Genomic DNA, 25413 nt, shown 5'->3' on the forward strand with positions numbered 1-25413 from the left:
CTGGCTCCAGTGGAGAATTCTACCAAACGTTCAGAGAAGAGTTGACACTAATTTTACTGCAAATATTCCAGAGCATAGAAAAGGAAGGAATAATCCCTAATTCATTCTATGAAGTCAGCATAACCCTGATACCAAAGCCAGGCAAAGATACCACAAAAAAAGAAAATTACCGACCTATATCCTTCATGAATATAGATGCAAAAATTCTCAACAAATTCCAGCCAACAGAATTCAACGGCATATCAAAAAAAAAAAAAAAAAAAAAAAAAAACACACACATCAAGATCAGGTGAAATTTATACCAGGGATGCAGGGGTAGTTCAACATTAGAGAATCCATCGATGTAATTCACCACATAAATAAAACAAGAGAAAAGAATCAATGCAGAAAAGGCATTTGATAAAATCCAACAACTTTTCCTGATAAAAACTCTCAACAAAATAGGAATAGAAGGGAAATTCCTCACCATAATTAAGGGCATATATGCAAAACCAACTGCCAAAATTATTCTCAACAGAGAGAGACTGAAAGCATACATCTTGAGAACACGGGAACAAAACAAGGATGCCTGTTATCGCCACTCTTACTCAATATTGTACTGGAATCAAGAACTAGATGGTGCCTGGCTACCACCAATGATCGCACTGATAGGGAACACAACAGAGAGTCCCTGACAGAGCAGGAGAAAAATGTAGACCAGAACTCAAATTCACGTAAAAAGACCAGACTTAACAGTCTCACAGAGACTGGAAGAACCCCCAAAATTATGGCCCCTGGATGCACTTGTTAACCCAGAACTGAAACCATTCCCAAAGCCCAGTCTTCAGTCAAAGATTAGACAGGACTATAAAACAACAAATAATACATGTGAGGAAAGTGCTTCTTAGTTCAGTCAGATATATGATACCCAATGGGCAGCTCCTGTCCAAAAAAAGGATGAGAAGGCACAAAGGGACAGGAACTGGTTGAATGGACACAGGGAACCCAGGGTGGAAAGAGGGAGTGTGCTGTCACATTGTGGGGATCGCAACTAATGTCACAAAACAATATGTGTATAAATTTTTGAATGAGAAACTAATTTGAGCTGTAAACTTTCACCAATAAAATAAAAATACATTGTACTGGAAGTCCTAGTGAGAGCAATAAGGCAAGAAAGGGAAGTAAAGGGTATCCAAACTGTAAAGGAAGAAGTAGAACTATCTCTATTCACAGATGACATGATCTTATACCTAGAAAAATCCCAGAGATTCCACAAGAAAGTTACTGGAATTAACAGAATTGTTCAGCAAAGTGGCAGAGTAGAAGATCAACACACAAAATTCAGTTGGGTTCCTTTATACTAACAAGGAGAACTCTAAAAAGGAAATCAAGAAAAAAATACCATTTACAATAGTTCCCAAAAGGATAAAATACTTAGGAATAAATCTAACCAGGGACATAAAGGACTTACACAAGGAAAACTACAAAACACTACTGCAAGAAACCAAGAGATCTACATAAATGGAAAAACATTCCATGTTCATGGATTGGAAGACTTAACATTGTGAAAATGCCAATACCACCCAAAGCGATCTATAGATATAATGCAATCCTGATCCAAATCCCAACAACATTCTTTAATGAAATGGAAAAACTAATCTCCAGCTTTATATGGAAAGGAAAGAGGCCCCAAATAGCTAATATAATATTGAAGAAGAACAAAGTACGAAGCCTCATACTTCCCGATCTCAAAATTTACTATACAGCCACAGTAATCGAAACAGCCTGGCACTTGTTCAAGGACAGACACGTAGACCAATGGAATAGAATTGAGAACCCAAAAGGAAATTTATCCATCTATGGGCAGCTGATCTTCAACAAAGGGTCAAAGTCCATTCAGTGGGGGGAAGAAACAGTCTTTTTAACAAATGGTGTTGGCAAAACTGGATATCCATTCACAGAAAAATGAAACAGGATCCATACTTTTTGCCTTAAATACAGATGGGGTGTATGGCGTGTCAGCAGCCTTCTTGTGATTATGAGCATATGGAAAGGGCAGCATACAGACTGAATAAATATGATGAAAAGATACAACCCTGATGCACACCTTTTCTGATTTTAAACCACTCAGTATCCCCTTGTTCTGTTTGAACGACTGCCTCTTGGTCTATGTACAGGTTCCACATGAGCATGATTAAGTGTTCTGGAATTCTCATTCTTTGCAATATTATCCATACTTTGTTACGATCCACACAGTCAGATGCCTTTGCATAGTCAATAAAACACAGGTAAACATCTTTCTGGTATTTTCTGCTTTCTGCCAAGATCCAGCTGACATCAGCAACGATATCTCTCATCCCATGTCCTCTCCTGAATTTGGCTTGAATTTCTGTCAGTTCCCTGTCGATGTACTGCTGCAACTACTTTTTAATTACCTTCAGCAAAATTTTACTTGCGTGTGATATCAATGACATTTTTCAATAATTTCCGCATTCTGTTGGATCACCTTTCTTTGGAATGGGCACAAATATGGATCTCTTCCAGTCAGTTGGCCATGTAGTTATTTTCCAAGTTTCTTGGCATAAACAAATAAGCGCTTCCAGCATTTCATCCATTTGTTGAAACATCTTAATTGGTATTCTATAATTCCTGGAGCCTTGTTTTTTGCCAATGCCTTCAAAGTGCATCTTGGACTTCTTCCTTCAGTACCATTGTTTCTTGATCATAAGCCACCTCCTGAAATGGCTGAATGTCAACCAATTCTTTTTGGTACAGTGACTCTGTGTATTCCTTCCATCTTCTTTTGATGCTTCCGGTGCCATTTAATATTTTGCCCATTCTTCAGTATTGCAACTTGAGGCTTGAATTTTTTTCTTCGGTTCTTTCAGCTTCAGACATGCCAGCGTGTTCTTCCCTTTTGGTTTTCTAACTCAAGGTGTCTATAACAGTTATCAATACCTACATCTCTGACTTTATTTTGTCTATTGTTTGCTGCCCCAAAATAGAACATAATCTCCCTGAGGGTTGAGATTTTTGTCTGTTTTATTCCCAGTAATGAGTATTTGTTGAATAAATGAATGAATGATAAACAAGACAATAGGTATAGAAGTTTCTAGCAAGTGCCTGACATATTAAGACTAACAAGCATTTGTTGTTCTAAAATGACAGTGGGTGTATCAGGAAATGTTCATTTCTTTTATTTGTAGAAAATTTACAAAAGATCAGTTAATGGTTTTTATTGAACCAAGTAGATGAGGTAATCACAGTTTCTGAAGGAAACTTAAATGTGTACCAGTCCTAGCCAGAGAGAGCTTAAATTCCTCTCTGCTGCTACAACCAGTAATAGGAGCTGTTCCCACCTGTAGTAACAACCTTCTCTACAGCTGTGGATTTTTCTGTTTGCAGCAAGAGGATTCCTTTTACTCATTAATGATTTTTTTCCTCTGAATGTAAAAGTAATATAAAAATATAAAGTTGTAGAAGATTCAGGAAAAGTGTAAAAATTTTTTCTTAAATCACCATAATCTCACCATCCGGAGAAAATCGTAAACAACTTCAGTCCACAGTATTATCTTGACAGTTTAAAAATATGCAAATAGAAAATCGGGGGATCTTACTACATGTACTGTTCTGCAGTCTACTTTTTTTTTTTTTTTTTTTTTTTTGCTGTTGTTGGGACTATACACGGCAGAACATAAACCAATTCAACAATTTCTACATGTACAACTCAGTGACTGCAGCCTTTTTTTTAATCTAACATTACATACAAAAACATTATCTTAAAAAGCTGCGCGATGTTTCTCTTGGGGCTGTACCATATCTTATTTAACTATTTTCATTCATTTCCCATTTGTCTCAAGTTAAATAAACTCTGTAATGTACATATGTCTTTTATCCGTATCTTCGATTACTTTTTTTGGGTAAACTCCTAAAAGTTACTGGGGCAAAGCGAGTGAACTTCTAATTTTTTATTATTTTTTTTAATTACAGAAAATTAAAGGCTTCACGTTCGGATTCTACGCTATAGAAAGTCTACGGCGACTTCAGACGAATTCGAACAACCCTCCCAACTCCCTTCAGGTAGTAAATGTTCAAGCTTTTCGTATGCAACCATCTGCTCCGCAATCTGCACCCACGCCTGCGCATAATCGCCCAAACGCGTGCCCGGTCCCCAAAGGGAAACTTCGCGACACGCCCCCGAAGCACCACCCTCTTTAAATTTTAAAACGAAGGCTCAGGCCAATGAATGTTAAGTTTCTCCCGGAACACAGCGCACCGCCCATGGTCACGCCTTTCACCAATCAAGCTAAGTTTTTCCCACCGCCTTCCCAATCAACGCCCAGAATGGAAGTTGTCCGCGTACTATACGTAATGCAAGTGACCAATAGGAGCTGCCTTACGTAGCTAACTCCGCCAATGGCAGCGGCTCTCGGAGAGCGCGGGAGTCTTTCGACCTAGGGCCCTTGTGAGAAGCAGTGAATGGCGCTGGTTCCCTGAAACAAGGGTCCAGGGCAGAGCGGCGCGGGCCGCGGCCCGAGCCCGGGCTCAGCACCGTGGCCGGCATGGCCTGCTGTCACAAGGTGATGCTGCTGCTGGACACCGCAGGCGGTGGCGCTCGCCAGAGCCCGGTTCGGCGGGCCGCCCTGCGCCTCCTCACCTATCTCAGTTGCCGATTCGGCCTGGCGAGGGTCCACTGGGCCTTCAAATTCTTTGACTCGCAGGGAGCGCGGAGCCGGCCCTCCCGCGTGTCTGACTTCCGCGAGCTAGGGGCCCGCTCCTGGGAGGACTTCGAGGAGGAGCTGGAGGCCAGGCTCGGGGATCCCGCCCATGGCGCCCACCTGCCCGGCCCGGCGCCCAGGGCCACCCACACACATGGCGCCCTGATGGAGACGCTGCTGGACTACCAGTGGGACCGGCCCGAGATCACGTCGCCTACGAAGCCGTTCCTGCGGAGCCGCGGGAGAAGATTGCTGGACGTGGAGAGCGAGGCCAAGGAGGCCGAGACTGCGCTCGGCGGCTTTGTGAACGCCGTCTTCCTCCTGGCCCCGTGTCCGCGTTCGCAGAGGGAACTGCTGCAGTTCGTGTCTGGGTGCGAGGCCCAGGCCCAGCGCCTGCCACCCACCCCCAAGCAGGTGATTGAGAAGTTGTTGCCCAAGAGAGTCCAGGAAGTCATGATCGCCCGAAAAATCACCTTGTACTGGGTGGATACCACGGAATGGGCTAAGGTAAGATTATACTAATCTCAGATTGAATGCACGAGGGTGCTCCCCCTGGTTAACCAGAACTCGGTAGCGTCTGCAGCTAACAGAACCAGGATGAGACCAATATGACCAATGTGTCCCTTCCCAAGTGAAGTCCTGTGATCACAAACAAATAAGGACAGTTTCACAATAAAGTAGGTAGGCCCTCGGAACCTACTAAGTAAAAGCTTTTAAATCCTTCACAGTTGGGTGCTCGCTCCCTTCCCAGACTTTACTGCCTGTATTCAAGCTTATCGAAGCCTAGTCTAGCTTGTCAGCCAATCTTGACTACTTGTTTTTTCCTTGCTTGTGCTGTGCAGTGCTTCTGCTGTGTCTTTGCTGGTGTTGTACTGTCGGCCTGGAATATCAGTCCTCACTCTCCTATGCCAGGCTAAACCTCACCCGTCCTGCCCAAATGACAGCGAATCGGTCTCAGCCTCAGAGTTTCCATACATCTTTTGTGGCACTTAGACCATTGTGCACATCTCACACCTTCCATTTAATCTAAAAATACCTCAAAGGCAAGCACCAGGTCTTACACATCTTTGTACCCCGCACAGATGTATTTTGAACATTGAAGGTGTCCAGTAAATCCTTATTGAAAAATAAATTCATATGTACTTAAAGTCTTTTTTTTTAGTATATGTTTATTGCATAACTCTTAACATTTTATTTAACTTTTTATCCACTTCTAGAAGGCTGTTTATTATAAAGTAGTTATTTAAAAAGTGAGATCTTTTTTTCTTTTTCTTTTTTTTAATTGTACTTTAGATGAAGGTTTACAAAACAAAACAGACTAGCTTCTCTTTAAACAGTACAGATACTGTTTTATGACGTTTGGTTAACAAACCCATGACATGTCAGTACTCTCCCTTCTTGACCTTGGGTTCTCTATTACCAGCTTTCCTGTCCCCTCCTGCCTTCTAGTCCTTGCCCCTGGGCTGGTGTGCCACTTTAGTCTCATTTTGTCCTATGCGCCTATCTAATCTTTGGCTAAAAGGTGAATCTCCGGACTGACTTCATTACTGAGCTAAAAGGGTGTCTCGGGGCCATACTCTCAGGGTTTCTCCAGTCTCTGTCAGGCCAGAAAATTTCGTCTGTTTTTGAGTTAAAATTTTGTTCTACATTTTTCTCCAGCTCTGTCCAGGACCCTCTGTTGTGATCCCTGTCAGAGCAGTCAGTGGTGGTAGCGGGGCACCATCTAGTTGTACTGGACTCAGTCTGGTGGAGGCTGTGGTAGTTGTGGTCTATTAGTCCTTTGGACTTATCTTTCCCTTGTGTCTTTAGTTATTTTCACTTTCCCTTACTCCTGAAGGGATGAGACCAGTAGAGCATCTTAGATGGTCGCTCACAAGCTTTTAAGACCCCAGATGCTACTCATCAAAGTAGAATGTAGAACATTTTCTTAATAAACTATGTTATGCCAGTTGAGCTAGATATTCCCTGAGACCATGGTCCCCACAGCCCTCAGCCCAGTAATTCAGTCCCTCAGGGAGTTTGGATTCGTCCATGGAGCTGCCATGACCTTATCCTGAACAAGTTGTGCTTGCTTCCCCAGTATTGTGTACTGTCTTACCCTTCACCAAAGCTACCACTTATCTATTGTCTATTTAGTGTCTTTCCACCCCCACCCCTCCCCTCCCTCGTAGCCATCAAAGATTGTTTCTTTTTGTATTTAAACCTATTCGTGAGTTTTTATAGGAGTGGTCTCATACAATATTTGCCCTTTTGTGATTGACTTATTTCACTCACATAATGCCCTCCAGATTCATCCATGCTATGAGATGCTTAGCAGATTCATCATTGTTCTTTACCATTGCATAGTACCCCATTGTGTGTATGTACCATAGTTTGTTTAGCCATTCATCTGTTGATTGGCATCTAGGTTGTTTCCATCTTTTTGCTATCGTGAACAATGCTGCAGTGAACATGGGTGTGCATATGTCTATTCGTGTGACGGCTCTTATTTCTGTAGGATATATTCCTAAGAGTGCGATTGCTAGATCATATGGTATTTCTATTTCTAGCTTTCTAAGGAAGCGCCATATTGTTTTCCAAAATGATTGTACCATTTTGCATTCCCACCAGCATGTACTTAAAGTCTTGAATTGCCAGTTTGGATTTTTGTTGAGTCAGTGGGGCCCCCAATCCTGTTAAGTGCTTTAAGGACATATTTTTACCTTCACCATTTTCCTGATTTCACTTCATTAAAAGTCAACAAATATTCATTGAGAAGCTGCTTTATTGAGTACCTACTACACTGATTTAGCTGCTGGGGTTATAGTGGTGAATGAAGTCCCAACTCTTGTAGAGTTTACCTTCTAGTGGGGAAGATATATTAAACAGACAAGCATATAACTAATAAGATTTCAAATAATGCTTTGGGAAAAATAAGGGGATGGAGAGTGGGCAGGGAAAATAGAAGTAGGTGGCTGTTGTATATAGGGTGTTAGTCAGGGAAAGCCTTTTTGATCAGAGAATTGAATGATGAAGGAGGAATGTGAAGGTTGGGGAGGAATGTGAAGATTGGGGAAGAATATTCCAGGCAAAGGGAAGAGCAGGTATAAAGGGTTTAGCTGGAAATGAGCTTAGTTTGTTCCAGGAAAAAAAGGCAAAGAATGCTGAGACCTAGAAGGTCAAGCAAAAGCAGTGTGAGAGGAAGTCAGTAGGAAGGGCCAATCTGTAGGGCCAAGGTAGTGCATGTGGATTTTGCTCTAATTGTGATGGGAAGACTTCGGAGGGTTTAATCAGATAAAAGATGTGATTCAACTTTCTGGAAATATAGATCACTAAACCAGAAGTGAGGAGCCCTGGTGTTACAATGGTTAAAGAACTAGGCTGCTAACCAAAAAGTTCAGAGGTTCGAACCCACCAGCTGCTCCACAGGAGAAAGATGTGACAGTGTGCTTCCATAAAGATTACAGCCTTAGAAACCCTATGGGGTAGTTCTTCTCTGCCCTATAGGGTCGCTATAAGTTGGAATAGACTCCATGGCAACCGGTTTGGTTTTTTAAACTAGAAGTGGGCTAAATTGCAGGGCTACAGGTTGTAAAAATGGTATGGCAGAGGCACCTGATCTCTCTAACTTCACAAGGCGGGAAGAGAATCATTATGAGCATCAACAGCCCAAGGCTGATTCCTTTGAGGTGGAGGTTGGACATACCTCCTTTATGCAGTCTTTTTACCAATTCCTACATCAGCCATCCCTCCCATGTGGCATTGTCTACTCTGCTGCGTTTGATAATTTGTTGCAGTGACCACACAGAACTCACAGACAATACTCACGATTATGGAGTTTATTAGGAAAGTAACAGGTTACAACTCAGGATCAGGGACGACTCAAGATATAGTTCTTCAATCAGGACAGCCTCTTCTCAGCCGTACCCGCAGGCAGGCCTCTCTCTGGCCCTCAGCCCCTTGGCCCAGCCTCTACTCTGCTTGGACAAGTGTTACAAAGCTGTTTAGCTCTGCCAGTAAGTATCCGAAGGCACCCCACTCTTCCAGTAAGCCTCGACTTGAAGGCTGTCTCGCTGTGTGGGTTGGCAAGCCCAGGTCCACTAACAAGTGCTTGGAGGCACGCCACTCCGCCAGCAAGCCTCCTGCCTGAAGGTGCTCATCTCTCACTCCGTGGGCCGGGAAGCCACTGCACCGTCTCCTGGTTCTGCTGCCTCTACTGTCACCATTTCTCTATCGCTGCTTCTCACCATCTTGCTGTTTACCATCTTGTTGTCTCCGGTGTTAGAGTTCTGTCTCCTGGATCTAGGAGGGTCTCAGCGTAGGGATCCCGGGTCCAAAGGATGCATTCCACTCCTGTCCCTTCATGGTGGTAGTCAGGTCTCCCTCCGCTCTGGGATGGGCTCTCTTTTAAGCATAGCAGCAGGGCAAAATTGACAAATCCCCTCATTAGTGTTGCATACACCTTATTTGCATGGCCCCATCCCCACAAGGGTGCCATGCACCTATTTGTATTATTAGCAAGCTGGCCAATCCCCTTGGTGGGCCACAAGCACCTTATTTGCATAGTCCCACCCAATCATTTGGTGGGAGTTATAAGACCATGGTGAGAACAGCCATATAAAAGCGATCCATCGCACTGCACGGGTGGAAAATGAGTAGGTACTTAAAGCAAATAATTGTACAGTGTGTTATTTCCAAAGTGCTTTCACATACAAAGCCCAAAAAAGATGTGGCAAATGTAAAATAAGGGGGCAGTGGTTTGTCAAAGGAAAAAAAGTATTTAAGGGGACAGTAAACATTTGATGAGGAACATGGAATTCTAGAAATTAAAGTTGGTTACAGCAGCAAATCACATGTTGGACACCACAACACTTAAGTGCTCAGTTTGGGATAATTGATATCAAGTCACATCAAAGTCTCCATTCTGGAATTCTATTACTAAATTCTGGCTAGAAATAAGTATTATCAGATGGAGCTTGGATATTCTTTTCCTCTCTTTTAAAATAGCATTAAAATAAGTGAGTTGACAGAATCTTTTTTGAGACCCCTTCCAGTTCTGACATTCCACCATCTGACGGGATGGGTCTTCTCTGAGGCTTCTCTTCTCACCTGCTATGCTGTCTCCCCTAAGAAAATGCCAGTCAGACAATCTTAAGCTTTTCTGGAATGTTTCTTTTCTGGTGAAGATCTGTCTTTTTTTTCTATTCAAAAGCCTCAGCCGAGACACAGAAGGCAACAGGGAGACTTACACTGTGTCCATGGAGAGTCTCAGTACAGGGATGGGGAGAAGAAGAGAAGATCAGGCCCTGCCTTGCAGAATTCACAGTCTAGAAACAGAAGAAGAGGGGCTTACAGCTGCGGGTAAAGGGATCCAAGCACACGAAACATTTGCAAAGATATAGAATAGAGTGGAGGGCAGGAGACTTCTGACACATGGGGAGTCTTTATGCTTTTGATTTATTTAACACATATTTATTACACTACCTGCTATGGAGCCCTGGTGGCACAGTGGTTAAGCATTTGTCTGTTAACCAAAAGGTCTGTAGTTGGAATCCACCGGCTGGTCCTTGGAAACCCCATGGGGCAGTTGTACTCTGTCCTATGGGGTTGCTACCAGTCGGAATCAACTCAATGGCAATCGGTTTGGTTGTTTTGGGTTATGGGTGCGTGTGTACCATTAGTGAACCAAACAGATGTGGTCCCTCCTCTTGGAACTTATGTCTACTGGACATTTACAAATCTCCCAATTTGAAAATACCACCATGGTATGTCATTTGCCCTATAATGTGCATAAAAATGAAAAAATGTAGCCATATTCTATATACTCTTTTGGATTTTTTTAAACCATGTGCATATATCACTTTTTAATTAAAAGTTAATTCCCTTTTCAATGCTTAAGGTTTTACTTCTCATTTGATGAGCAATTTTTTTTCCTAGCTCATCCTCTTGCTGAAACCATTTCAACAATCAATTTTTTTTTTTTTTTTTTTTGCCTTTGGCATAAAATCTTAATCAGGATCTCAGGATCTGTGGCATCTAAACTAGCTTGCCTTTCTCCCCCATACCCATCAACAGACACATGGATACCTGCGTAGTGACAACAAATACTAACTGATGCTTAATATTGCAGCATTTTCAAATGGTATGCGTAAATAAATGAAACAAAAGTTTCACAGTACACTGTTTATCATCACTGCATGTAATTTTTTATTGTATTCTGATAGTTTCAGTTCTGGTTTTTTTTTTTGTTTTTTTTTTAATGCTGATCATTGGTTTCACAACCCATCAAAGGGTCATGACCCACAGTTTAAAAGCATTATCCAAGACTGTCCTGGGTTCTTGGACTGCTCTGCCATTGCCTTGCTATGACCTTGGGCAATTCCTTGCCTCTCTTTGGACTTGAATGTGATGGAAGGTTTAGGGATGACCTAGATGACCTCGAAGACCCTCCTAGTTTTAATCTCTCACATTTACACATCAGTTTATCCTTTATAAATGTTAACTCACCTGTAGATTAGGCAAAACAGCATAATAATACTATAGGGTAGGTGCTCTTCCTTTATATTCCCATAGTACTGGAATATTGTCATGTTACATTGTGATGCTATGATAAATATTTCATTTTATTGCTCTGTTTTACAGACTCCATGCTCTCCCTTCCCTAGACTTTAAGATCCTGGAAGACAGGGACTATGTCTTACTAGTTCGTGGCACATAGAGGTTGCTCAATAAAAATTTGTCCAAGTAAGCTTCAGTAAAGAGTCAGCTATGTATGGAGGCATGAGGAATGGCTTTTACAAAGAAAGCTAGATACCAAAGCATAGGGTGTTTGGTTGGTGAAGAAGAAAGCGGAAGGCGCAAGAAACAGGATCAGTAAAAAATGGAAGCCTTACAAAAGGTAGCTTGTTTGGAAAATAGCACATGGTTCCATATGCCTAGAAGGTAGGGTCAGTGAGGGAAACAGAAGATAATGAATGTGCTTGGAAAGATTGCTGAAGGTCCAGGTTATTTAGTTAAGAGTCAGACTGTGAAGGGCTTTAAGGTTATGCTGAAGAATCACTTTGTCCTTTGCCATTGAAAGGTTTTTAATAGAGAAGTAGCATGATCAGGTAAGTGATCTGGAAGAATTTAGAGCAATAAAAAAAAAATAATCAAACCCATTGCCCTTGAGCTCATTCCGACTCATAGCTACCCTATAGGACAGAGTAGAACTGCCCCACAGGGTTCCCAAGAAGCACCTGGTGGATTCGACCTGCCTGACTTTTAGTTAGCTGCTGAACTCTCAACCGCTACACCACCCTGGTTTCCATTTAGAGCAAAATGGAGGAAGGATTAGAGGCAGGGCACAGAATTTAGACTACTGCAAGAGTTCAGGCAAAAGGTGAGGAGGGCTTTAATTAAACCATGAAGATAGAAGGGAGAAGACTACTTTGGTCCCCACAACAGACATGTGGGCTGGGAAAGTCAGAGTGAGATCACCGTCTAGGGGAGGTGCTTTTGCCTCACTCCCATGATACTTGGCCGTTGTTGTGTTAAGTTGTGTAAGGCAGTTATTTTTATTAACATATAATGGTTTTGTATGATAGCATTCCTTCTGACTCTAACGTTTTATGATTTATACTCAGTGATTTGCATCACTTCTATTCCTTGACAGAAAATATAAATGAAGTGCTATTTTCACTTAAGAGATGCTTTTTTGGAAGCATATCATGTAGTAATTATATTCTTGAGACGTACAGTCACAGGATGCTGGCCATTATTTTCATGTGGCTCAACAAATACCTTAATTGTATAAATTGATCTTTTATTATAGGCATCAACTTTACTTTCTCCCAATTTTCCTTTATTTATGAATTACCTAATTTGCAATAACCTAAGGTTCTTGGTGATTTTTATTTTAGTTGTGGGAATCCCCAGACCACCTTGGATTCCAGACAGTCAGTGAACTTCTCCACCATGTCGGAGGTACTATCTTGCCATCTGAAACTTTCAGCCAGGATTTTACTAAAGCTGGGCAAACACTGCTCAGTGGTGAAAGAAACCTATCAAGTGAACCTCACCTCTCTCCGTGGATTTCAACTTTACCAACTGATTCCACTTTAAACTGTTTGCTCTACAATTCTCGTGAATATGAAGCATCATTTCCACGGACAGAAGGAATGTTATTTCTCCCTCTTAAAGGTAAGCAAATAATATCTTTGGGGTTGTTTAGTTTCAGTTCTTCAGTTTCTTCTTCAAAACAGGCCCATGCTTTTAACTTCTTTAGAATTTCCAGCAGCCTACCTCAACTGACATTGATTTTTTTTTCTTCTTGCTATTAAATCTATTCTTAGTAACTATTTCTTATATTATGAGGCATTGGTGGTTCAGTGGTAGAATTCTCACCTTCCATGTGGGAGACTTGGGTTCCATTTCTGGCCAATGCACCTCACGCGCAGCTACCACCCGTCTGTCTGTGGAAGCTTGCATGCTACTATGATGATGAATAGATTTCAGCAAATCTCTTACTAGAATTTTAATAATTTTATTTCTAACAGGCAAAGAGATTAAAGAAACATGTACAGTCACCTTAGAGCCCTTGACCATGCGTCAGAGCCATTTTCAGAAACCAGTCAGAATTGTTCTAACAGGCACAGCTGCCCAATGGACTCTCCCAATGAGTGGCACTTTGGGCACTGATAGCTGGATGCTACAGAGTCCAGAGGATGACAGATCAAGTCAAAGGTTGTTATTTCAGCAATTGGCAAGCTGGCTGACTGCTGAAGAGTTACATCTGGTAGGTATACTCCACATGGTAAGTTATTTTTGTCTAGTAACACACTGGTAAAGTGAAATAAGTGGGTTTGCAAAATGCCAAGGAACCCCTTGTCTTACTTTCCCAGTGCTGCTATAACAGAAATCCCACAAATGGTTGGCTTTAAAGAACAGAAATTTATTTTCTCACAGTTCTGGAAGCTAAAAGTCCATATCAAGGTCTCAGCTATGTTGATTCCTTCTCTGAACCTCTCTGTTAGTTTCTGGTGTCTGCCTGCGATTCTTGGCATTCCTTTGCCTGACTCTCACATGTCATCTGTCTTCCCCTGTGTGTGTCTCTGTATCTATTCTGGTCTTTTTATAACTCAGAAGTGTTTAGGTTTAGGATCCACCCTACGCTGGTATGACCTCATTAACATAACCAAAGTAAAAGCCCTATTTCCAAACAAGATCACATCCACAGGTACAAGAGAAAAACCAAACCCGTTGCCATAGAGTCAATTCCAACTCATAGCGATCCTATAGGACAGAGTAGAACTGCCCCACAGAGTTTCCAAGGAGCAACTGGTGGATTCAAACTGCCAACCTTTTGGTTAGCAGCCGTAGCACTTGACCACTCTGCCACCAGGGTTTCCACAGGTACAGGGGTTAGGAATTCAGCACATATTTTTGGGGATACAATTCAATCCATAACAGCCCTTCATAATATAGTCTCAGTGAAACTGATGATGTTTTTGCAAATAATGTTATCTACATTGTAGCATCGTGACAAAAAATGCTTATTAGTGAAGAAAATTCATAAATTGCATGACTCTGAATACAATTACATTAAATTACATTCACATAGGAGAAAAGGCAGTGGGCCATATAGAATGGTTGTATTAGGGTAGTGAAATAATGGGTGATTTCTTGTTAGTTTTTAAATGTTCTGTTATATGTATACTACTTTTCTAATAAATACGTTTCATTTAAGAAAAAGCTACCCAAAACCAAACCTGTTGCCATCTATTCCAACTCATAGCAACCCTATAGGACACAGAAAAACTGCCCCACAGAGTTTGCAAGGCTGTAAATCTTTACGGAAGCAGACTGCCACATCTTTTCTCCTGCGGAGTAGCTGGTGGGTTCAAACCACCAACCTTTCGATTAGCAGCTGAGTGCTTTAACCACTGCACCACCAGGACTCCTAGGAAAAGCTATGGCATTGTAAAATTACATCTAATAGAATAATAATGTCTAATAGTTGCATAAACTTAGAAATGTCTTCTGGAAAGAAACACATACATACACAGATTTGATTTAAAGATGATGGTTCTTTTTAAACTACCAGCAAATTCCTTAACCTTGATTTGTCTGTTGCCTCTGTAACCTCAGGTGGAGTCTATACTCTGGATCCCACTGTGACACACTAGAGAAAAACTGGGTAGTCATCTGAACAGATGTTCTAAAGAGTTGTGTACTGTGATGGAAAGAGTACTGGGTTGAGGAGTCAGGAGATCTGGATGAGGGTCTCAGCTCTGCTGCCCATTGTGTTGTCTTGGGTAAATCACTTAGTGGTGGTACTGCTTCCTGGTTAAGAGAGAGCATGGACTTTGAAGTTGGACACACTTGGCCCCTGCCCCTTACTATCTGGGTCATCTTAAACAGGGTACTGTACTTATCAATGTCAATTCCTCCTTTGTAAAATGGGGATGGATTTGTGAGGATTCAGTGAGTTATAACAAGCACATAGTAAGTACTTAGTAAATATTCCTGGTAACCTTAGGTTCTTCTTACTTGTAAATTGAGGAATTATTTAATATCATTAAATAATATTTAATATTAATATGTAATATTAATATCATTAAATACTAATCATTGGGAAAGTGTTCATTGTGTCTTTTACTAAGCTACATTCTGCGTTAGGCAAGTTGATGAAAATATACTTAACTAATTAAAATTTCTTATAGGTTGCCAATGTGGATCCTGGTGAAGGCTGGCCCCCTATCACTGGAGTTATATCACCCCTCTCCACCAGTGCTACAATTCTCACTGTGTTCCGCACTGAGGATGCTGAATTTCATAGACATTTTCTCCAAAGGGTTGTGGCAGCAAGCCCTCAGGACACAGCTTCCCTTTTCTCCAATATCACCAATGATGTATTGAAGCAGATTCATAATTCACTTGAAGATCCTGCTACTCCTGGTAAGCTCCTGAAGCAATAGCCAACATAGTCGAGGGCAGTGGTTTACAGCCTTCTCCAGCATCAGAACTTGTTTTCACCATGTACTACGTAGTAGAATACCAGTACTTTGTAAAACAGATAAAAACGAGGTACAATACTTCAGGCAGTTTAAATCATTATTTTTAGAAATCCTGAAGCACTTTTGAGGAGGCCTAAGGCTCTGTGAAACCAGTTTGAAATCAAGATAAAAGGTGAAACCTGGTTTTTAAAGTATTTAGTAAAAACTGTACATAAAACTATAGTGATTCTGTCTACTTTGTAATTCATTGCCTTGTTACTAACATGATACAACACTTATTTATGCTAGGTAGATTTAAATATAATCAATTTGATTTTTCTTTTATTCATGTATTCATCAGATTTATTGAGCACATGGTATATGTCAGGCTGTATTAGGCACTGGTGATATATCAGAGAACAAATTAGACAAAGGTCTCTTCTCATGGAGCTTACCATCGAGTCGGGGGAAACAACACAATAAACTAAATAAAGAAATTATATATATTAGGAAGAGATAAGTGCTATGAAAATAAGTAAGTCAGGGAAAAAAGGAGTGGGGAGTGCTGGGGAGGGGGAGTGTTGCAGTTTCAAACAGGGTGGGCAGGGAAAGTCTCGTTGAAGTGATAGCTGAACAAAGGCTTAAACATCCTTGGTAGAGACAACAGCAAGTGCAAAAGCTCTGAGAAGAATGGGTATGCGTCTGAGGAATAGCAAGGAGGCCTGTGTGGCTAAAGAGAAAGGAATAAAGGAGAGTAGTGGGAAGTGAGATCAGTTGTTGTTAGGTGCTGTCGTGTTGATTCTGACTCACAGCAACCCTATGTATAACAGAACAAAATGCTGCCCAGTCCTGCATCATGCTCACAGTTGTTGCTATGTTTGAGCCCACTATTGCAGCCACTGTGTCAATGCATCTCATTGAGGGTCTTCATCTTTTTTGCTAACCCTCTACTTTACCAAGCATGCTGTCTTTCTCCAGGAACTAGTCCCTCCTAATAATGTGTCCAAAGGTAAGGTCGGAGGCAAAGTAAAAGACCAAATTGTGTAGCGTTTTATCCGACATTGAAAAGACTGGCTTCTACTGTGAATGAGAAAGGAAGTCTTTGGCAATTTTCCATAGTGACAGGATCTGACGTATGTTTTAGCAGCATTACTCTGGCTGCGGAGACCTGGTGGTGCAGTAGTTAAGAGCTCAACTACTAACCAAAAGGTTGGCAGTTCAAATCCACCAGCCACTCCTTGGAAACCCTATGGGGCAGTTCTACTCTGCCCTATAGGGTTGCTATGAGTTGGAATCGACTCAACGGCAACGAGTTTGGTATTTTTGGTTTACTCTGGCTGGTGTTTTGAGAGTTGACTATAGAGAGGCAAGGGCAGAAACAGGGTGACCAGTTAGAAATCTTGGCAATAATTCAAGCAAGAGATGGTGATAACTCAGACCAGGGTGGTAACAATGCAGGTGGTTAGAAGCAGTTGGATTTTCTGGATATATTTTGAAGGTAAAGCCATGGACTTTGCTCTTGGATGGAATGTGGGGTGTGAGATATAGAGAAGTTGAAAATGACTCCAGAATTTTTGGTTTGAGCAACTGGTAGAATGCAAGCTGCCTTCTGAGATGGAAGAGACCATGGGAGAAGCAGCGTGCTAAGAATTGTGAGGGTTGGGGGTTTTGTTTTGGACGTGCTAGATTTAAGATGTCTGGTAGACATCCAAGTACGGTATTGAGTAGGCAGTTAGATATATGTGTTTGTGTGGAGTTTGGGAGCTCAGTCTGGACTGGAAATGATGGGAGTTGTCAGTGTAAAGATGATTTTTAAAGCAGTGAGATGGGCTAAGATACCACGGAGTGAGTGTAGATGAAGAGAAGAAGACAAAGGACTAAATTAGGCACCCCAGTGTTAAGTAGTCTGGGAGATAAGGGAAAAAAAGCCAGCAAAGGAGACAGAAAAGGGGCAGCCAGTAGGTAAAAGGGAAACCCAGAGTATGATGGCTTGGAAGACAAGTGAAGAGTGTTTCAAGAAGGGGGAAGTGATCAACTGTGTTATTTGCTACTGATAGGTTAAGGAAGATGAAGACTAAGAATTGGCATTCTGTCAGAATTGATTAAGCGTTGTGGAGGTTATTGGTGACCTTTTTGGACAGTTTTGGTGAAATCATGAGAGTGGAAACATGAGTGAGAGTAGGTTCAGGAGAGAATGGAAGAAAGGGGCATGAAAAACAGTAAATGCAAATAATTTTCTGAGTTGGAGAGAGGAGGTATGTCTGACCTCCACCTCATGGAAATCAGCCTTTGGAGGATCTTGCTGATGATTCTCCTCCTGCCTCATAAAGTTAGACAAGGAGGTCTGACACCACACCATTTTTACATATGTGTTTTGATATCACCAAGAATTAAGACTGAAATAGTACTGGAGAGAGTGAATCAGGAGCTAAAAATCTTCAGGGAATGAGGGGTGGGTGATTCAGGCTTCTTAGATGTCTACAACAAGGAAGAGTTTTGTTATTGCTGTTTTTGGTGAATAGAGGGGGCAAGGAGGATACAAACCCATCTCAAGACCAAGTGGAAGAGGAGTGGGGAGGAAACAGCTAGCTCCTAAGAGCGCTGCCAGGAAAGCATCCTCTTTAGGGGGAAGGAGACGGAATTGAGGATATAGGGGATTTTGCTGATGCTGGACAGTGAGTTCCAGAGGGCAAAGTGGAAGGATTTTACCTGTGGGGAGGGCTGGGCTAGGGACAGAATAGATGTGAAAAGCACTAAAGGGATCAGGGTGTGGGAGGTAAGGAATGACCTGGGAGACTGGGGCAAAACAGGTATACAGGGTAGCATGAGATTAAAGGCAGAGAGCTGTGCTGAACCTATGAGTATTGAGGGGCTGAGGGTGTAGGGAGGATGGATATTTGCCCTACTCCTGCCAAGGGAGCTGTGGAGACTAGAGGAGGTCCAGCTTCCTCCAAGGGCCCAGGGCTCCTTCCAACCCTTGTTAATGAGGGCAAGGAGGCCAGGGAGTGTTGGTCTTATTCTGACCTCTGCTGGAGGAGGTGTGGGGTGATTCTGACTGTGAGGGGCTTTCTCTTTCTCTGTCCATGCAGATGGAGAATTGAGACTTGGAGCCCTGAGGAGGGGGGCAGTATTTCTGGGGATCATTTCCTTCCCGAAACTATCATATTTATTCTTATAGACCTTTACTGCTCTCGTCTGAATTTTTATATGTTGACATTACAAATGCAATTACAGGCATTTATGCAGTATGTCATGTGAGGTTCTTAAAAGAAGATATATTCTGCAAAATCTTACACTAAAAATAATAGTTTGAGAAAACTAGGTTTGGGGTTGACTTCTGAAAACCTTGATAGTAACAAAAACTAACAGCAGTCCTAATAAAAATTCTAGTTCAATTAAAAAGACATGTTAAATTCCTGAGTAAACTCCATAGTAAGTATACTTTATCTTTTCAAAAGCAAGATAAAGATGGCTTGATGGAAGGAGGTGAAAGGAAGGGTTGAGGTTGCTGTAGTATGAAGACAAGGGCCAATGGCAAAGATAGGGGAGAACTGTGCAGTAAGCACAGAGAGAGCCAAGTAGAAAAGTGTGAATTGAAAGGGCTTAGTGTTACAGTACTTTGTTCCTCTGGCTTGCTGCATTCAGCAGCTGCTACTTGGTGGTATAAAGTATTAGCACATGAGGAGTAATCACATCTGAACCAACACAACTTAATATTTGTACTAATGTCATTACCTTATTTACCAGTTGTGTGCGAGCCATTTGTGTTACAGAAAATTTGTGTTGCAATAGAACAGACTATACCTTAATTATTTATAGAGGCATGGAAACAGGTCAGAAAATGTGCATTTTGGAGTGTAGTAAAAGAGAAACTGGAGTATTTTACCCATACTCCATGCTCTAGCCTGGGCCACAATTTCTGTCAGAGTATAAATCAGCATACTGGCTTATTGTCCAGTTCCCTCCACATGCCATCCAGGTGAGTTCTTCCTTGTACATTGGTACCCAGCCCAAATACTGCTTCTTGCATGAGACCTTCCTTGTCCACCTAGACAGTTAGTGGGCACTACGTTTGTACATACCTCTGCAATATCAGTTTTGTACCTGACTAGGTATACTGGGAACTCCCTTCAGAGCTGGCTTTGTGTTTTATTTACCTCTGTATTCTCGTACTGAAAAAGGATCTAGAACTTGATCATCTCAATATGACTGGGTTTATTTCTGGACTGTTGATTCTATTCCATTGGTCTCTGTATCTATTGTTATACTAGTACCAGGCTGTTTTGATTACTGTAGCTGTATAGTATGTTTAAAATCAGGAAGTGTAAGTCATCCTACTTTATTCTTCTCTTTCAACATTACTTCAGCTATTTGAGGCCCCTTGCCATTCCATGCAAAGTTGAGGATTGGTTTTTCTATTTTTGTAAGGAAGGCTGTTGGAATTTTGATCGGGATTGTGTTGAATGTATAGATCACTTTGGGTAGTGTTGACATCTTAACAATATTAAGTCTTCCAATCCATGAACATAGAACATCTTTCTGTTTATTTAAGTCTTCTTTTATCTCTTTCAGCAGTGTTTTATAGTTTTCATTGTAAAAGTTCTTCATGTCCCTTGTTAGATTTATTCCTAGGTATTTTATTCTCTTAGATGCTATTGCAAATGGAATTGTTTCCCTAATTTCCCTTTCAGATTTCTCATTGCTGGTGTATAGAAACCCAGCTCATTTTTGTTTGTTGACCTTGTACCCTGCAACTTTGCTAAATTCCTCTATTAGCTCTAGAAGTTTTCTTGCCAACACCCAGCTCATTTTTGTTTGTTGACCTTGTACCCTGCAACTTTGCTAAATTTCTCTATTACTGTAGAAGTTTTCTTGTCAACTCTTTGGGATTTTCTGTATATAAGATCATATCATCCATGAATACAGTCTTTCTTCTTCTTTTCCAATCTGGATGCTTCTTATTTCTTTTTCTTGTCTTATTGCTTTGGCTAGGACTTTTAATACAATATTGAATAGAAGCGGTGAGAGTGGGCACACTTGTCTTGTTCCCGATTTCAAGGGGAAAGCTCTCAGTCTTTCTTCATTAAATATAACGTTGGCTGTTGGCTTTTCATATATGCCCTGAATCATATTGAGGAATTTCCCTTCTATTCCAATCTTCTTTATGGTTGTCATCAAAAAGGGTGTTGGATTTTATCGAATACTTTTTCTGCATCCATAGAGATGATCATGTGGTTCTTTTCCTTTGTTCTATTGATGTGGTATATTACGTTGATTGATTTTCTAATGTTGAATGATTTCTACATTCCTGGAATAAATCCCACTTGGTCATGGTGTATGATTCTGTTAATATGCTGTTGGATTCTGTTAGCTAGTATTTTGTTGAGATTTTTCGCATCTATTTTCATAAGAGATATTGGCCTAGTTTTCTTGTGGTATCTTTGTCTGGTTTTGGTATGAGGGTTATGTTTGCCTCATAGAATGAATTAGTGTTCATTCTCTATGTTTTGGAAGAGTTTAAACGGTATTGGTGTCAGTACTTATCTAAATGTTTGGTAGAATTCCCCACTGAAGCCATGACTTTTTTTGATGGGAGGTTTTTGATCACCTATTTGATCTCTTTACTTGCTGTGGGTCTGTTTAGACTTTCTGTTTCCTTTTGAGTCAGTTTGGGTAGGTTGTGTGCTTCTAAGAATGTGCCCATTTCATGTAGGTTATCTAGTTTGTTGCTGTACATTTGTTCATAATATTCTGTCATAATTCTCTTTATGTCTGTTGGGTTAGTTGTAATGTGTATTATTTATTCTTGTACTAAAACTACTTTTAAGGGATACGTTTTTAAGAATAGAAAAACAACATATTTTTATAACCTATTTAGAGAAAGATTTCAGAAATAAGATGAGAGGATGTGTTACCAGTAACAAGAACAAAGACTTTAAATTGTGTTTATACATTTCTGGAGTAGCGTTTCTTATAGACAATGTGGGCTTTGGGGTTAGTGGTGCAGATAAATTGTTAATGAAGCTTCTGTGTGTCTTTTGGAGGAATTTAGTCAGTCCAGGGGAGGAGGAAGTGCTTGGAATTCTCTGATTTGGTTCTAATGCCTCTTTTCTTCTCTTGCCTCTGATCCTTTTTTCCCTGTAGCTCCTCCTGTTCCGGAGTGGGCCCAGCAGGAGCTTGGCCGCACCATTCCCTGGAGTGCAGCTGTGGTGGAGAAGTGGTTTCCTTTCTCTAACCTCAGTGGTGCCAGTTCAGATTTAATGGAATCATTCTGGTAAAACTTTTTTTTAATTTCTCTGGGTATTGGTTATTAAATTCAACTCAGTTATCTGCATTTTTTTAACAAACCACATTCTGTAAGCACAGACCAAAAATATTAAAAACTAATTACAAAAATAAAACATTCCCTTATATTATAGGCATGAGAGAATATTTGGAACTAAGTATCATTGAAAATAGAAAACACCAAACTTGTATAATGCAGCTAAATTTGTACTTAAAGGGAAATTTATAGACATAAATTACTACTTTCGTAAAGAAGAAAAATTAAAAACTAATTAGCTAAGAGCCCAACACAAGAAGTAGAACAAAAGAGTGAACTCCAAAAATAAAGAAGGAAGGTAGTAATAAAGATAAGGGCAGAAATGAATTAAACAGACAGCAAAGAAACGATAGAGATTGACAGAAACAAAAGATGGTTCTTTGGAAAGACAAATAAAATAAAGAAATCTATAGCAAAACTAAGCAATTTTTAAAAAAACCAAAAACAGCACAAATAAACAATATTAGAAATGAAAAAGATATAGCAGAAATTAAAACTTATGTAAGAGGTAAGGTGGAGGTGTATTTTTTTCCATATAAATATCTAATTGTTCTAGTACCATTTGTTAGAATTATGACAGAATATTATGAACAAAAGACTGAAAATTTAGCTCCAGATGGAAAAGCACTTAATAACCGATCATCCTCTCTGTCCCACTTCCTCCCCTTTCCAGCAATTCCAGATTAGTTTACTACAATGCAAATTAGTATACAACAATTCAGAAATCATTGCCATATACACTATGCTGTATTACATCATCTTGTAATCTAGATTTTTAACATACGGAAACAGAAAATAACTGGAAAGCCCATAAGTGAAAATAGTTGCCATAATTAGACACGTACCCTAGGACATGAAGAATCCTATTAATAAAATTCAGTATTGTAGGTAATGGTTTTGTGAGCAAGGTAGCTTTTGTCCCTGAGTTTGTTCAAATTAGAAATGAGAAAGACATTTTCCCTCCTGAGAAAATATATTTTGGAAGGCATCTTGTGGGGACATCTTTTGATTAGCTTTGCAAAGGATAGTGGATTTTGTTGTTGTTGTGTTTGTTTTTAAAGCAATTTGGAAAATCAGAAATTTGGCTTCATACTAGATATCTTGACTTGTTCACAGGTTACTACAGGCTGCCTCAGCTAATAAAGAAGAGTCTTCCAAAACTGAAAATGAATTAACACGTTGCCTCTCTGAGTTCTACCAGAGAAAATCTCGTGAAGAGCCTGCAGCAGCTAGTCAGGAAGACAGTAAAAGAAAACGTATGCAACTGTACATTTTTAAATTTTAAGCCTGTACGTTTTCCTGAAATGAGTTTGAAATGGTAACTGAATAAAGAAGGGAAAATTCTCATATTTCAAATTTGAAAATAATACATTAGTGCAATATTGGTAAGGAATCATTATCCTACCTTCCTAATGAATAAACCATTTTCATTTTTAGTTATAATAGAAATTTAAATACAACTGTGTATTCTGCTTATAAGTATATGTTTATCTGCTACCTTGCCTTGTTACTTATTCCACCTCATTGCTTAACAAAATTTATAAAATCCTCAGTTTGTTGCATATGTAGTTTGTTCTCAATTTTTCATTATAAATAATACCATAGTGTACATCATACATATAATTTGTTATTTAAGTGATTTCCTTAACGTATGTTTCCCGGAACAAGTTACTGTGTTAAAGAGTATGAAAAACTGGCTCTTGATTCAGGTTGCTAAATTGTCCTTTTTTTCCTAAATTGTCTTTCAAAAGAGTTTCATTACAATCCTGTGACCATTAGGTAACATCAAAATGAGTCTGTTTTGAATTTACCTTACATAAAAATCATGTAGTTACATTAAGATGTTTAATTCCTAAACTTCAGTTAAAAGCGTTATGGATAGAAAGAGATGCAAGAACTACCTAATTCAGATCAGTAAAAGGGATATATTTCATTTCAATATTCTTACACAACAATCTGAATTAAAGTAGTTCTTAATTCCACAGAAGTAAAAGTTACTTTATCTTTCTTCCTATGAATGTCATTTTGGTAGGGGGTGTCCCTCGTACTCCAGTCAGGCAGAAGATGAATACCATGTGCCGTTCCCTGAAGATGTTGAATGTTGCAAGGCTCAACGTAAAGGCTCAGAAGTTACAGCCAGATGGCAGTCCAGACACAGCTGGGGAGAAAGGAATCCAAAAGACAGCCAGTGGAAGAACAGCAGATAAATCAGAAGACAGAGGAAGAACATTAAGAAGTTCTAAACCTAAAGGTATTCCTCCATTCCATAGAATTTTGGTGTCTAAGCCCATTCTTACTTTTTTAATCCCTAATGTTTTTATAAGTTTTAATCATATCCCTCAATTAATGAGTATCTACTACCTGCTCAAAAGTGTGTTATGGGGCATACAGTAAATAATAAGATTTTGTCTTATTAGGTTTGTGATCCTGCCACAAAGATGAAACTGATACCATAAGACAGCCAAGAGTCTAAAACAAAACGCATGCTCATTTGGGGAAAAAGGGAGTCAGTCTCGGGCTGGAACAAGCTGAGGAGGCTTCAAAGGAACCAGTGGAGCCCTGGCTAGACTTTGAAGAGTGAGCAAAGTTTAGATGGTCAGAGGGTAAAAGAAGAATGTTCCAATAGGGGATTAGCATAAGCAAAGTCACAATGAAGAAAGGCCATGGCTTGGCCATAAGACAAGCAGTTAAAGAAATTTTACGTTTGGGAATAAAGAGAGAGGGAAAGTTCACCAGTAAGCTCAGGGTAGGTTATCAAGGTTTTTCCAAATTGGACAAATGAATTTAGTCCAAGGAGCTTTTATTTTCCTATTGTTTTTCCTTTCTTCCTTTTTTTTTTGTTTTTTTAAATAGGCTGAATTAGGGTTTATTTCTTATTCTCAGGGTACATTCTTAACTCACAGTGCCAGTACCAGCCCTCTGGGATGACTATGACAATCAGTTACGAACTTCAGGCAATAACTGCATGATATTACCTGTGAATTCTTAGGAGATTCTAGACTGACAGTTTTCTACTCCTTTAAAGATTTTCTTTTTCCACAGGAAATAGAAATCCTAGATCTATAGATGCTAATCAGTTTGAGTGAGACAGAGTATCTTAATGTACTAGTAAAAATATGTGAGGATGTGGATGATATATGTGAGGCAGAGCAAAAACAACACAGTACTCAGGACAATGTGGTATTAGTGTCATTTCTAATTCCATTCTGTCTAGAAATATACCTGCACAACTGGCAAGTCGATTTTTGACAAAGATGCCACAGTAATTCAATGGGAAAAGGGTTGTCTTTTCAACAAATAGTGCTGGAACAACTCGATACCTCTTTGGAAAAAATGAATCTTTTTTTTTTTTTAATTGTACTTCAGGTGAAGGCTTACAGAACAAATAGTTTCTCATGAAACAGTAGTACACATATTGTTTTATGACATTGGTTAACAA

The 25413-nt window shown here is 40.2% G+C and overlaps 1 protein-coding gene across 1 annotated transcript in view; it reads left to right on the forward strand.

The window, feature by feature from the left end:
• The first annotated feature begins 4541 nt into the window (after positions 1–4541).
• Positions 4542–25413, forward strand: part of TICRR (TOPBP1 interacting checkpoint and replication regulator) — a 52881-nt gene continuing 32009 nt past the window's right edge. Inside the window, exons 1-7 of the mRNA XM_004370804.1 lie at positions 4542–5204; positions 12578–12857; positions 13214–13452; positions 15380–15614; positions 21797–21926; positions 23091–23230; positions 24007–24225. Coding sequence (XP_004370861.1) covers positions 4542–5204; positions 12578–12857; positions 13214–13452; positions 15380–15614; positions 21797–21926; positions 23091–23230; positions 24007–24225 — 1906 coding nt within the window. The remainder of the gene's footprint in view (positions 5205–12577; positions 12858–13213; positions 13453–15379; positions 15615–21796; positions 21927–23090; positions 23231–24006; positions 24226–25413) is intronic.

This window comes from Trichechus manatus, unplaced genomic scaffold (assembly GCF_000243295.1).
Source record: "Trichechus manatus latirostris isolate Lorelei unplaced genomic scaffold, TriManLat1.0 scaffold00009, whole genome shotgun sequence".
Classification (NCBI taxonomy): Eukaryota; Metazoa; Chordata; class Mammalia; order Sirenia; family Trichechidae; genus Trichechus; species Trichechus manatus.